Source organism: Metopolophium dirhodum, chromosome 1 (assembly GCF_019925205.1).
Source record: "Metopolophium dirhodum isolate CAU chromosome 1, ASM1992520v1, whole genome shotgun sequence".
Taxonomy (NCBI): Eukaryota; Metazoa; Arthropoda; class Insecta; order Hemiptera; family Aphididae; genus Metopolophium; species Metopolophium dirhodum.
Genome location: NC_083560.1, coordinates 109,083,416 through 109,098,209, shown reverse-complemented (window position 1 = coordinate 109,098,209; position 14,794 = coordinate 109,083,416). Strand labels below are relative to the sequence as shown.

Here is a 14,794-nt window from a genome sequence, read left to right as displayed (position 1 = left end):
GGGTACAATAATACGGGCCCGTCATTCACCACTATAATATTGTTTTATTTGATTTTGTACTCTCTTGTTAGTTAGTTGGTACTTGATAATATTAATATAGACAGTAGTGAGTAGACACCACATTATAGTTATTTTACATTTGGCTGCGTGTTGCGAGTATATTTTATACAGTGTAAACTTGCACAATGCACATCGTGGTTTAGCGGACCTGACACATTTTAGATCAGCTAACTAGCTCATAGCTGAGTTAACGATTGACGAAAACTCATGGTGTATTCTTGGTCGTTCTACAATTATCAACATCGTTGATCCTTGGTACGGATTGGTTACTAGAATATGGTGTAAATATTGATTATGACAAAAAACGAATCGCCCTTCCCTCCCTCAAAGATAAAATACCTTTCACTATAGTTTCTGATCAAAATCTCCAATTGTTCTTTGGTTTTTGTAATTTCTACCGAAAATTTTCTCAAAATCATTCTTTCCTTCTAAATTCTCTCTCTTCTCTCATACATAAAGACACTCTCTGGAACTTCACTGAACAACACCAACAAGACTTCATTAAAATTAAAAATGCTTTTTCAAAACAAATTTCATTAACTCATCCCGATTTCAACATTCCATTCTGTATACAGACCGGCGCATCGTATATAGGTCTTGGGGCTGAACAATTCCAAATTGATAAAGAAGGACAGCGAAATACTTTATCCTTTTCCAGCCGGTCATTGTGTGGTACCGAAAGGAACTATACAGTGACCGAGCTCGAATTACTTGGCATCCTTTTCGCTTGTCAAAAGTTCAAAATATACATCTTAGGACATCCCATTAGTTTATATACTGATCACAAGGCCCTCACTTTTCTATTTACTTGTAAGCTCAAGAGTACCCGTCTCACTCGATGGACCCTTGCCTTACAGGAATACAATTTAAATACCATTCACTGCCCTGGAAAAAACAATCCCATCGACATTCTGTCGCGACATCCCTTAGGACGAGATGGCCAGCCCCCAAAGGACCTTCCCCTTTAAAATAAATCTTCCGCATTCACTTGCGGATGCGTGTACAAAGCCTATGAGCTCCACCGACTTGGCCCTCGGGTCATCACGCGGTGCTGCTCATAGGTCACGACAAAAGTGTTCCCCTTTTGTCGTGGGTAGTTTTTGGTAGCCTTAAAACTACCAAATTCTTACAATTTATTGAAAGAGACATTACAAATAACGTTAATAATGAAAAAATTCTAAATAAGTTTGCATTAAATAATAATAATAGAAAAATAAATGTATTATAATATGAGCATTATTATTTAATAAATTTATATTGTGATATGCTGAATTGATATTTTATGTTATATTATTTAGTGATTGTATAAAAACATTAAATTTGTTTGTGCATAAAATAATTTTGCCAAAAAAAAGGGGGAGGGGGGTTCTCGTGTTGTGCTTTAGATTTTAGCACTCCCATACATTTTACCCTAGTTTCGCCCATGGTAGCGATTCCGAATATTTTCTAAACCAATTGATCTACAGCCAAAAACAATAGATAAATTAATATATGCAGCTTGTAGTCTACACAACTGGCTACGTAAAACTACTCCAAATAGCTATATACCTCCACAAGCAGTTGACCAAGAGGATTTTAATAACGGCAATATTATTCCTGGGGAATGGAGAGAACACGTGAATAATCTAGAAACTGTCAATAGAATGGGCAGCAACAACTATAAACGAGCTGCAGAAGATGTTAGGAGTTCATTGGCAAAATATTTTATAGAGGAAAATCCTTTACCGTGGCAATGGGAGAAAGTTGGCATAACTATATAAATAAACCTAATGAATTTATTTAAAGTACTTTTAAGTAATCAATTATGAAAAATTAAATTTAAAGTATAGTTAAAATAAGCAAATAAATACATGTTAAGCTATTCATTTACGTTACATTTATATCTATAAAATTAAACAAAATATTCTCTTATTTATATTGTCTGAGTTTTGTTCATTATGAAATATTTATCATTGCACATTATATACTAATTTTAAATAGGAAATAGTTTCTGCATACTTTGAATATTGGTATTAATTATTAATTAATAACACTAACAATATTATTACACTATATAATATTCAAACTTACCAAATTTGACTGGCTTGGCTGTGTCTTGTTGATAAAACTTCACGAAAAAAGTTGGCAGAGTTGAACCAAGTAAGTTTTGGAGAATATATTTCATCTGTTCCACTTCCACTTTTTCTACTTTTTTCGATTTTTGCAAGCTCATTTCTATAAACATCTTTTAAATTTTTATTTTTTGCCTTGAGGTTCTTTTCATCTATTCCCGTTACCAATCCTTCATTCTCGAGGTCTGCATACAACTTTTTAAAAATTTCATCTTTTAATTTTATGTTCAAATAGTCCTTATGTTTTATGTTCCACAGTAATGGATACTGTTCGTAAATTTTTAAAAAGTCAACAATGTTATTACAATTCCACTTCATCATAAATTTTAAAATGTTTAATATAAAAGAAAACGAATGAATTATCTATATCAATGACAACTTCTTGTCACGTGTATATCACATGAATGCGTGTGCGCGACTTTAATCGCCGACACGCAGCGTGTTAAATCGCTCAGTGTAATCGAGGCTTTAAATATCAACGATACACACAATGCTACAGTATGACCATTAATAATTGATCAGGTTGGTCGGCGTGCAGGAGACAACTTTTGCGACGCGAAACGTGCCTGTATTATATAACGCCATCTTGTGACGAACGCCCATGCAATACACAACCCAAGCGCACAGAAAAACATTTTTCTTATAATATATAATATATTAGGCTTTTAGCTTTCTTAGCTTTTCTTGGTGGCGTATTGTGTTCTACGTTGGGCGCTTTTCAAAACCGGTGAGTACAATTTGGAAATTCATAATAATAATTAATAGTATAACGTTTGTATAGCCCACGCACCTACTGGTTTATTCATGACATCAAAACTTGAGTTTTCAATTACTGGACACATAAATTCAGTAATATCTAGTTATTGAATGGGTGTTCAATTACTGGTATTTTAACTGGGTGTTCAATGACTAGTATTTTAACCTAAAATCAGATTTGTCTCAAATTTTGCACACATGAAATAGCCAAGTCGAGGAATATTTTTGTTTATATGACATATAAGTTCTTAAATGAATATATCCAGTAATAGAACAGGTATTCTTTACTATATTTTTTGGATGCGTTAAGATTTATCGATGAATTAATTGATTAATAGCGTTATGCAGAAAGCAACCATCCCACAATCTAATGAAAAACGAGGTTTTAGTAGAACCAGATAGAGAATTTCAATTTACGTATTCTGCAAAATACAACCAAACCAACATTGATGTGTAGCGCTATCTATCAATGTTTCAAAAACTAACTGAATGATTATATCGATAAAAATTAATGCATAATACATCCATGACGCGTGGTTTCGTAATGGAGGTATGACTGATAATAATAATAAGATAATATCAATCCAAGTGGCTTGGTCGTTTTCTGTAAAAAGTGATAATCATTATTTTATTAACAATGGATTGTTTTAAATATTAAAATCTTAATATTTTATTCTTTGTTATGACGATTTTATTCGTTATTTGTTATTTTAATAATTATAAGTAAGATTTTAAGTGTATTATTATATCTTGTTACTCACATAACATGGAAGTAAACAGAACTAAAAGGGCCAGTCGAATGGTAAAGCTTGTTCAAAATATAGCAACAACAGATATTGAAACAAATATTTCAGTTGATTTGGAAGGTAAGAAACAAAAATCATATTATAGATATCTTTGATGTTATAATGTAATATTATAATAATAATTTAATAATATTGTAATACTTTTGTTTAATAACAGAAATTCAAAACGAATGTAATGTATTTTCTAACGACGATGAAACTTTTGATGACACTGACAAGGATCCGACGTTTGATCCGTATTGCACCATAGTGGAACCTAGTGATGACGATAATCAAGCAACAGTTCCAGATGGTGATGGAGTTATTAACACAGATATCAATCAAAATATTTATAGTGGTAGACCGAAAAAAGGTAGGAAAAGAAAACACACTGAACAATCTCGAGCTAACATAAAATTATTAAAAAACTCTAACTTGAGTTATTACAACTATAAAAATAAAAAAATTGATCACAAAAATTTTAAAGATTTTGACTGTGTATGCCAAATGAAGTGTGTGCAAAAGGTTTCTCTAGAACAAAGAAAACTTGAATTTGTTAATTTTTGGAAAATAGGAGAATACATGGCCCAAAATGCTTATATTGATGCACTAGTTGAAGGGTGGGCGGGAATAACGTGCTATGTAGCAATTCGTAAATGTTCAGGAACAACTAAAAACGAAAACAGTATTATACATTTTTTTTTTATGTTATTTGGAACGCACGTAGAACGTCTTCCATATTCGACTATAACACTCTACAATATTTTATTATTTTTTTTTATTTGTGTAGGTACTATATTCATTTCACTCAAACAAAATTATATCATAAATACTAATATTAATAAAACATATTATTTTATTACTAAAAATCACATTATTTTTTTTTTACATATTTTAAAATGAATACAATATAATATTATCCTGGTATTTTATTACCCTTTAAAAAACCACATAATTATTTTTACATATTTTAAAATTAATACAATATATTATCCAGGTAATGATGTATAGAAGTCACTGTATTGTTGAGGCATATACTTGCACATGTCTAAAAGATCTTTTTTCTTTTCTTTTGTTAAGGCCACTGGGAATTCGTAGGCTGGTGGTAAATCTTTAATAGATAAAGTTGTTTTGACGTATTTGATGTAATGTCCAAGGTCTCAGTGTATTGTGACTTTCACGAATATTTACATGCTTAGGAGCATCAGCTGTCAATTTCAACCACATTGCTTGTGTTATTTTTAGATTTTTTTTTGTAATATCTTGCTCTAATGCAGAAAAATCTTTAAAATCATTTTGAGACATTTCTATAATACGAAATGGTTTTTCTAATCTTGCATTAGCTATAACATATTTCCATTGTGACGGTACAAGTACTTTTGCTGTTTTTTTTTGTTTTTTAATTAAAGCGAAATCACGGTCACATGGTAAAAAACTATGGCCAGTCGAAAGAAATTTTTGATTAATTTCTGTAAAATACTTGCAAAATATTAGATAGGAATACATGTTTAATATTCGCCAGTTATTATTTTGACCGACACATCTATCAGACCATATTATCAATTTCCTCTCTTCGCCATGTCCAAGAATATCGTAAATATTTTCGATATAATTTAAAATACACGAAGCTATTTCTAATGAGCCTCTTTTAAAACCACAAATGCATAGAAACTTCATTATTACCTACGTTATGAATTGCTAAATTATAGTTGGAAAGTTGTCTCTGATAAAACATGTTAGAATGTGTAAGAGTTGGGCAAAATAATACTTGCTGTAGATCAACGCAAAGCACTACAATAGAGCTATTGAGTCTACCGATGTCTGTATCTTTTTTAAGGGCATCATACGATTGCTCAGCTTTAGAATGATGCAACTTACTATCAATTTCTATTTTTTTGCTTTCTTCCTCTGTATCAGCTGCCACTAATTTATTATAAAAAAAATCACATTGTTTGCATGTATCTGAACGCGGATAGCCGAAACGTAATTTAAAGTCTGACCGAAAAATATTTCTATAGATACGTTTACTGACATTTATATCTGGATATTTATTTTTAAACGATCGATAAAGCTTACACAAATTTAAGTCTGAACTCAAACATTGCAGGTTATCTGTAGCGATACGGCTGTAATGAGACGGTTGTCGAGGTAAACTATTTATGTGTAGTCTAATTAAATCTCTTACAGGGGCATCAATAGCATGAGGTCTATTTAAATGTTTTCCACGGTTATCCCTAGGTGTAATAATACCTAATTTAATTTTATCTTGTAGCGTCATAACACGTCTTCTTATAATACAAAACGTATTTAAAAGAGTATTTTTGCATACCTGTAAATCATCTATGTAATATTTAAATGAACAAAATCGTCGTGATGTAGCATCTGTTTTTCCTGGTCGTCTTCTCACAGGAGCATTTACTTTTATACACTTATACAAAAAAGCTGATTGTTCATCATACGTTAACTTATAAAATTCGTCAAATAATAAAAGTTTTCTTGCTAAAGTCATTGTTGCACAACCTTGCCAAGGACATGAACTCTGGTCACAAACTTGATCCTAAAATTTTTAAAAATGTGTATAAAATATTTTTCAACATTATGTTTATTTTACTACATTCATAACATTTTTACTAACCACGGTTGGAGGTGTCTTAGCTGGTACAAGCTTTTTACTCTGAGATGTATATTCCTTCCCACTATTTCGAAGAGTTTTGTTTTTTACATTTTTCCAATCTGTCATATTGATTTTCCGTTTTCGTCCATCCCTTAAACGGTTAACATCACTAGTAGATAAATTATTTAGACTTGTCATAGTTAAATTGGTAACACAATCGTGATATTCGCACGTCTCGCGTCGCGTTGACTTACTGTGAATAGTAAACGCTTAACGCACATAGCACGTTTTAATAGTCAACTAATCGCCGGTTTCGAAGTATATACACGATGATTGTGTACGATAAAAACATTCTTGGAATTTTTCGATTTTTAAAATATATCGAGATTGTTTCATAGCACGTTATTCCGCGAAAACATGAAAATTGAAAAAAATGTTACATAGCACGTTATTTCCGCCCACCCATCAGTTTATGAATTACCTATCAAAAGAAGGTATGCTGGTACTAATAGCACTCATTTTAAAAAACGAGTCTCCAGGAAGTATAATTTAAATAATATACATGTTTGTCGAAAAATGTTTTGTGATACATTAAATGTTTCAACCTGCAGAATTAATACAGCTCTAAAAAAAATTCATGGTAGAGCACCTTTATTAGATCAAAGAGGTGTGAAAAATGGTGGTTTAAACAAAATTCCAGATGAGAAACTTAAAATTGTTAAAGATCACATAGACAAAATTCCTAAATATAAATCTCATTATTGTAGTTAACATCAGGGATATTGTTATGTTTGGTTGGAAGGCCAGGCAGGAAGAAGGGCACAAGAAGTAGGGTCATGTTTGTTAAGACATATAAAAAATAATTTATATCACAATATTAAAGATTTAGTTTTATGGTCTGATTCATGTGGTGGACAGAACAGGAATATTAAAATTGTTTTACTATTGAAAACTCTTTTCAATAGGACTGCACTTGATAGTATTACACTTAAGTACTTATACCCTGGCCACAGATATTGAGTCAGCACTAAAACACCAACAAAGGCTTTATACACCACAAGATTATATTAATGTCATGAGAACATGTAAGAAAAAAAATCCATTAATAGTTATTCAAATGAATGATGAAGACTTTGTTAGCTCAGAAATGTTGGAGAAAAAAACTACCAATCGAAAGGTATCTGTCTCTGTTGACAAAATCAATTGGCTACAAGCAAGACGAATTAAATTATGCCGTAATCAACCATTTTCATTATTAATGAGTACAACCTTATCGGATGATAACTTTTTAGAAATAAATATTGAAAAACGTGGTCGTGGTAGAATATCAAATGACATATTATTTCCATCTGAAACCCTACTAATTAAAGTATGGCCTAATGGGAAAGAGATCAACCAAGCAAAACTTGATGATATTAAGTCAATAATGCATCTCATACCTGCTCAAGAATTTTATAAACATTTTACAGGAAATGGTATAATTGTAGAAGATGTTAATGGTTTCAATGAGAATTTAGATTTTGACATTCTCTTTGATTTTACATCAGACATTTCTCACCAAGAGCAATTAACTGAAATAATTAGATATGTACACATTGTTAATGGAGAAGTATCAATAGAAGAATCGTTTATTGACTTTATCATAAGCCACGAGAAAACTGGATCAGGACTAGCTGATGAAATATCAAGTAAATTGAAAGAAGATGGATTGAACATCAAGGATTGCAGAGGATCAAGGTTTTGATAATAGTGCCAACGTTGCTGGAGTTCATAATGGAGTTCAGGCTCATATTATTTCCAAAAATGATTTGGCTATATTTGTTCCATGTGCTGCTCACAGCTTAAACTTAATTGGCGTACATGTGGCACAAACTTCTCCGACTATTATAACGTTCTTTGGTGTTATTCAAAAACTATATACATATTTTTCTGGGTCAACATCAAGGTGGGAAAAAATTAAAAGTATACTAAAAATAACATTAAAATCCATCGTGAAGAGATGGATGTGAGATGATGTTACTGTGGCTGGGGCTGGGAGGGGGGGGGGGGCGAAATAGAACAACATACCTTATGGATTATCGATTGGAGCGTTCACGTAGGTATACTGCTATCGGAAGCTATAAATGCGATTACGTAGACCGGGAATACACGTGTGTATCGGTCGGAGGTCGAACACGTAGGTACTGAAATATGTTTATTATATATTATATTATATTATATTATATTATATTTTTTTTTATTATATATTATGTTTTTTGTCGTTTTGTCAAATCGTTGTTAAAAATTATTAATATTATGATAGAAAACTAGAAAATAAATTTGTATAATACACATTTGTAGACTGCCATCGCTACGTATATTATGTAGGCATATTGGTAGTGAAATCTATAAATACTACTTTCTCTGACTAAAATCCAGTTTTGTTTTACAAAACACGTTTAATTGGTATCACATTGACAATAATAATGTTATAACAGGGCTTGCAAACGTTATGATTATAAGGTTATATTAGACGAAAAACTATTAAAATTTGTAAACGTAATTATAACGGAAATCGATGATCAAAAATAATTAAATACCATAAAACAAATCATAACGATTCATAAAATATATTGTATATCATTAAACAAAACATAATTTATAGAATACCATTGAACGAAAAATAACGCAAAACGAAATATTTTAAATATGTGGTACAATATTTTTCTTCAGTTTAAGTATTGATGCTCCCATAAGCTTAAATTGAATATAATTATCTAAATCATCTTCTAACTGAAAAAAAAATTATTCTTTTTAAGATTCTGGTTTAAAAAGACAGATATTTTAATTCTAATTAATTCTCTCTATAAAAATTACTTACAACAAAATGATCTTCACAACAATCATGATGTGTTTTAGATTTTGCCGTATCATTACGTCTTGCTGCTTTAAACCACAATAATCTCCGTTTAGCATCATAAGGAACGCTCAAAAATCGTTTATTAGGGCATTTTGTCGAAGTGTTTGTACACTTCGGTACAAAACAATATTTGTATTTTGAGTCCCTTGGCATATTTATTAATTAAAATGTGCGTAATAATATGTTGATCAAAGATACGAAGTTCAAATAATGAAAACTTAAAAAAAAGTGATAATTCGATAATATTGTATTATTATTATTGGTAATACTAATAAATATGTACCTAATAATATTATAAACATTTATACTACTCGTGTATTAATACCCATGTAGTAATACAAATTATAATATTAATAAATTATAATGTCGTACATACGCATGTAACATAGCGAGGTAACTAAGTAAGAAGTGGCGATAACGCTATAAAAAATAATAATATTTTAGTATGCCGACGCGCGACGGCCAGTACGGGAGTACGGCATTATGACGTCATGCTCAAAGCGCGGGAAAATATGAATATTTGAGAATCTAAACCACGCCCACTTACAAAGTACTTAAAAACTCGTGTTGTGTTAGAGAAAAAAATTTTTTTTTTCATTTACATTAATAGTATACTATAGTAACCACAGTGTATACATTTTTATCCAATATTTTCATATTGGTTCAGGTCCTAATTATCTGACCGTTATTATTATTACATTATTAAAATGTATGTTTGAATAATACATTTATCAAGCCACAAAATTGTGTTTGCGTTAAGCAATATACCTACGTTAATAAGGACCAAACAATATGTCTACAATAATATAATGCAATATTTATTGAATCAAAAACAAAACAACAAAATTGTGCACTTGTGAGTTGGAACGAAGACCGGCTGACATTTCGTGAACGCAAATTTTAAAGGGTACAAACCAAATTTGCGTACAAACCGCTTATCGGCGTCGATTGCGATGATTATGGACTGAAACATCGGCGGCAATAACGAAGTATGCAAAAATGTCAAAAATGCGAAAAACAGCGTAAAAAGCGTAAAATTTTTCGAAAAAGGTTTTATTTTTGAAACATTTGAAAACCAACCGACCGCCGCCGCAGCGAAGGTACGCGATTGGACGCACTAAAGGTATGACCTGTCGTTGGCGCGTGCTGGTTTCCCAGGCGCGACTGGTCGCCGAGACCAGTCTCCGGTGACGTAAAAAAACTATCAAATTCTATATCTGTAATCAGTATCATTGTGGTTTTCGTGCAGTGAGTGCTAGTGTTTTCAAGTTAAATTTTATATTTATTATGAGTATGAATACAATTATTAATAATAAAATTATGTTACTTCTTCTCGAGGAAGAGGAAGAGGACGATGAGTTATTAATCACAACACAATCAGAACAGAGAGAAAAAGTTGATGCACTTTTTCTTAATAGGAAAGCTCAAGGATACTTTGAAATTTTAATAAGTAAACATTTAATACGAAAAGGAGCGTCTAAATAAAAGCCACAGTGGAAAAGCGATAGAATGCCTAACATTAAATAAAAATACTCCAGATAATCCATCAGGCCCGATAGATTTAGTATTACGCAGAGAGGTAAGACCGTCAAAAACATCATCAACCGAGAAAAAGCAGTTACTTGGCAAGTCATATTCTAAGATATTAATGTTGGAAAGATCACGGTTGCTTCGTTTTGGTGTATATACAGAGTTAAAAAAAGAAGAAAACAAATTGGCAGAATGTTGTTCATCATGTCCTGCTGTATTATTATGGAATACAGTTTTGGGAATAGGATTAGGTGAGCGGTGTCTCCTAACAAAGTCCCAAAAACTCTTGGGTTCATTGTTAAATGACTTTTCAGCATTGGAGACAAAGCACCTTTTCGCCACAAATTTATAGCGTGCCCGAAGGATGGAAAACTCTCTATAGTGAAATAGGGAACCTGATGACTTATAGTACGCATGTGCTCTTTTCTTTTCGAAAATAAGATCTTTCTTGCGCTTGGAGACCCATGTGGGAAAACTAGACTTAATAAATGTGAACTTAGGAACGTATTTGAGTACAGTGAAGTGGAGAGCATCATATAATGCATAAGCAGAGGAGTTTAGACTGAGATTAGAAAAGGTTTGCTCCCAGTTAAAGGAAGAAATGTATCTATTGATTTCCTTAAAACGACCCTTATGAAATTTAAAGAATTCATGAGTTGAATCAAACTGCATAACTGGCGTCATCATAATATATTTAATACTTAGCGCGGGGTGGTAGTGATCAAGAGAGACTAAGGGCTCAATTGCTGGTTCAACAGTTAAATTATTAAGATTAGAGAACACCAAATCCAAAACTGTGTTACGACAATTAAGGACACTATTGTGCTGCAAGAAGCCTGTTAGGGCAAATCCATCAGGGATACAGGGAACTCTGAGTCCAGTACATAAACTATACTGGAGACCATCGCTATTTACAGACCATGAAATTTCAGGCAGATTGTAGTCATTACAGAAGACAAAGGAGTAACTCGAGTTGATACGAGTCTCATATGAATCAATTATTGATTGCCTAGAAATAGAAATTCCTAAGCCATCCAATCCTATAGAACAATCATTGACATGGTCTGATTATAAAAAATGCAACACACTTAAATATTTAATATCATCTACACCAGATGGGTTTATTAATTTTATTTCTGAGGGCTATGGTGGTAGATCTAGTGATGTTCTATTAGTTGAGAAATCTGGTTATTTAGAATGTCTTCCTGAGAACTGTACAGTCATGGCTGATAGAGGGTTCAAAAGTATAGACTTTATGTTGGAAAAACGATTGTGTAAACTAGTTAGACCACCAAGTGTTTTTTCAAATAAAAAGTCTACTAAAGAAGAAGTGCTTGAAACTAAACGTATAGCTAGTTTGAGAATACACATTGAACGAGTAATAGGCAGATTAAGAGAGTTTAAAACCTTAAAACCACATGCCTTGATGCATTTAAGTTTAGTTTCAAATGTAGATGACATTATAACTATTGCATGTGCTTTAATTAATTTACAAAAACCTATTATTACTCAATAATAAATAAACCAACTGTTAATTTTAATATACTGTAATGAACTTAACAAAATCAACAACTTTCAAATTCAATTTATTATGTATTATTATAGTATAAAATGTCAATATAGTCATATATTGTAAGTACCTAATATATATAGATAATATTAATATTAATGTTTATGTGTTTATTAAAATTGGAAATATAAAAGTTTTCCAAAATGTCCAACTTTTTTTAATTAAGTCATCACACATATTTTTATTATAATCAATCCATGTAATGTGTATTTTCTTGTTTTGTGTAAAGTCAGGATCAGCTATTGCCAGAAGCCCTCTTGGTTTCTTTAGTACATGCATTTGCAGTTGAAGTTGAGCCAGAACTTTTGACTGTATGATACCATTTTTTATATAATTATTCATAGAAGTATGCTTCTGTGGACACTTGATTTCCAAAACAAAATCTGAAGCAAGTCCATCTGCTGATGCTCCTATGATAGGAAAATCAGAAGAAATGGCCAAACCAGTCTCACGGATGGTTCTTTTTACTATTTTTCTCACTTCTTGAAGTACCTATTAAGTTATTTATAAAAAACATATGTTAGGATCATCTGTTTACATTAAATCGACTTAATAAATAAATATACATAGACAATTAATAAAATAGTAAAAAAATAAATATTAAAATAGTTTTGTGGTGTACTTTTTGTCCTACTTACATCTTTTTCCAATAGTTTACCACGTTCCATAGCTGATGTCAATTTAATTTTTCTACATCCAAGTATTTGTTTGACCAGAACCCCATCACCTTTTTTACACCTAGATAACTCATATATTTTAGATGCAGTTTTCTTCCATATCTAAGTTCGAACCACAAAACATTATTAGCTTGGTTAGTAGTTTTTTCCTCTACACCACTGAATACTGATATGGGTATTCTTTCTTTTAAGAAATGTAAAAAGTCATCCGCTGTACCATCTGTATTATAAAATAATGTGTGTAAAAAACATTAAATACAAAAAAAAAATCTTTTTTTCTAATACAAAATAACTTGGCCTTCCATAATACTTAAAATAATTAAAACTTTCATACCTATACTTATATTGTGGTATTTTTATATTATTAACTTACTACTATTATATTGTTTGGAGAATTCTAATATAGCTGTATGGATTGACAACATTTTGAAAAAAGATTCCTCTAATTTATAATTATGAGCACCAACTTGGCAATTTATTTGGTGGGTTTCTCCTAATTTCATAGCTTCATTAAAAAAATTCTTGTTAGATATTTCACTTTGAATATTTACTATAGATTTTTTGGACATAGATTTAGCTGTTATATATTTTAATGTTGTGCCAACCCCAGAAAGTTTGGGTCTTTTCCAATAGCACTCAACTTCTGTGGGAGACTTTTCTTCAGATTTTCTATGAACATACATGAGAAAAGCTAAACTGTGTTTACATCCACCTGTAAATAATAATAAAATCTTTGTTTACAACATTTAAGGACTAGTTATAATTAAATATAAATACCTACCTTATCAATAATTATAAATTATTTTCTATAGGTACACTTAATATCACAAAAGATTTATATAATATAACATATTAAAATTCTCATAAAGATATAGGTTCTATATAAATATATATATATATTATTATGCAGTCACCAACCTAAAGATGCTGCACAGTCATCACAATGTAAATCAACTATTTCTTCTTTTTCTTCATTTATTGTTAAAGAAACATGGTAATTTTTATTTCTAACTCTATGTTCAGGACAAATTTGAGCCTGAACATTACTTATAGATCCTTCCCTTTTTATTTGAACATATCCAATAGCTGAATCTCCATAATTTTCTCTCGATGATCTAATGAAAATATATAAAAAATAATCAGCCCATCTATATATTTTATTAAAAATAATCGAGTTTTCAACTACATATTAGTAATTAGTATTCTTAAATATTTATATTCAGGTAATTTAATTATTTAAATATTATAAATATTATTTGTATTAGGAAATAAAAAACTAGCAGTGATAATAAATAATAATAGGTACACACCTTTGAGCTTTTGATCCCTTAACTTCAGGATCATTGAAGCAATCATTATTTTTTATGTATTGTGTTACAGAAAAAATGTCAAGTTTTGGTAAGTTTATAGATGTACCTTTGACATAGTCTTTACTGACACTTACAGCCATCGTTATTCATTTATAAAAAAAATTACTATAATATATACATATAAGACAATACACTATACACATTGACATTAGTATTTACAATTTATTTTCTGCTGAAAGTGATACTGACGATACTGTTGTGGCTACTCCACACTGTCAATAGAATTTGTGTCGAATTATTAGATTTTACGTAATCAAAGTTATTTTAGTACAGTCATAATATTATACACGCGCATTGACATATAATTAGACGCACGGGCGTACGGCATCGTGACGTCACACACCAACTGAATAGACCACGCCTTCTCAAACAGAGAAATGTATGTTTGGAGAGCTATTAGTCCTACAAATCGAAATAAAACG

At 31.0% G+C, this 14,794-nt stretch overlaps 1 protein-coding gene across 1 annotated transcript; it reads right to left on the bottom strand.

The window, feature by feature from the left end:
• Positions 1-4,701: 4,701 nt before the first annotated feature.
• Positions 4,702-6,607, bottom strand: LOC132949739 (uncharacterized). Its single transcript, XM_061020783.1, is given in 5 exon segments — positions 4,702-4,823; positions 4,888-5,055; positions 5,396-6,269; positions 6,348-6,569; positions 6,572-6,607. Coding segments are annotated over 5 exon segments (1,422 nt in total).
• Between the last annotated feature and the right edge of the window lie 8,187 nt (positions 6,608-14,794).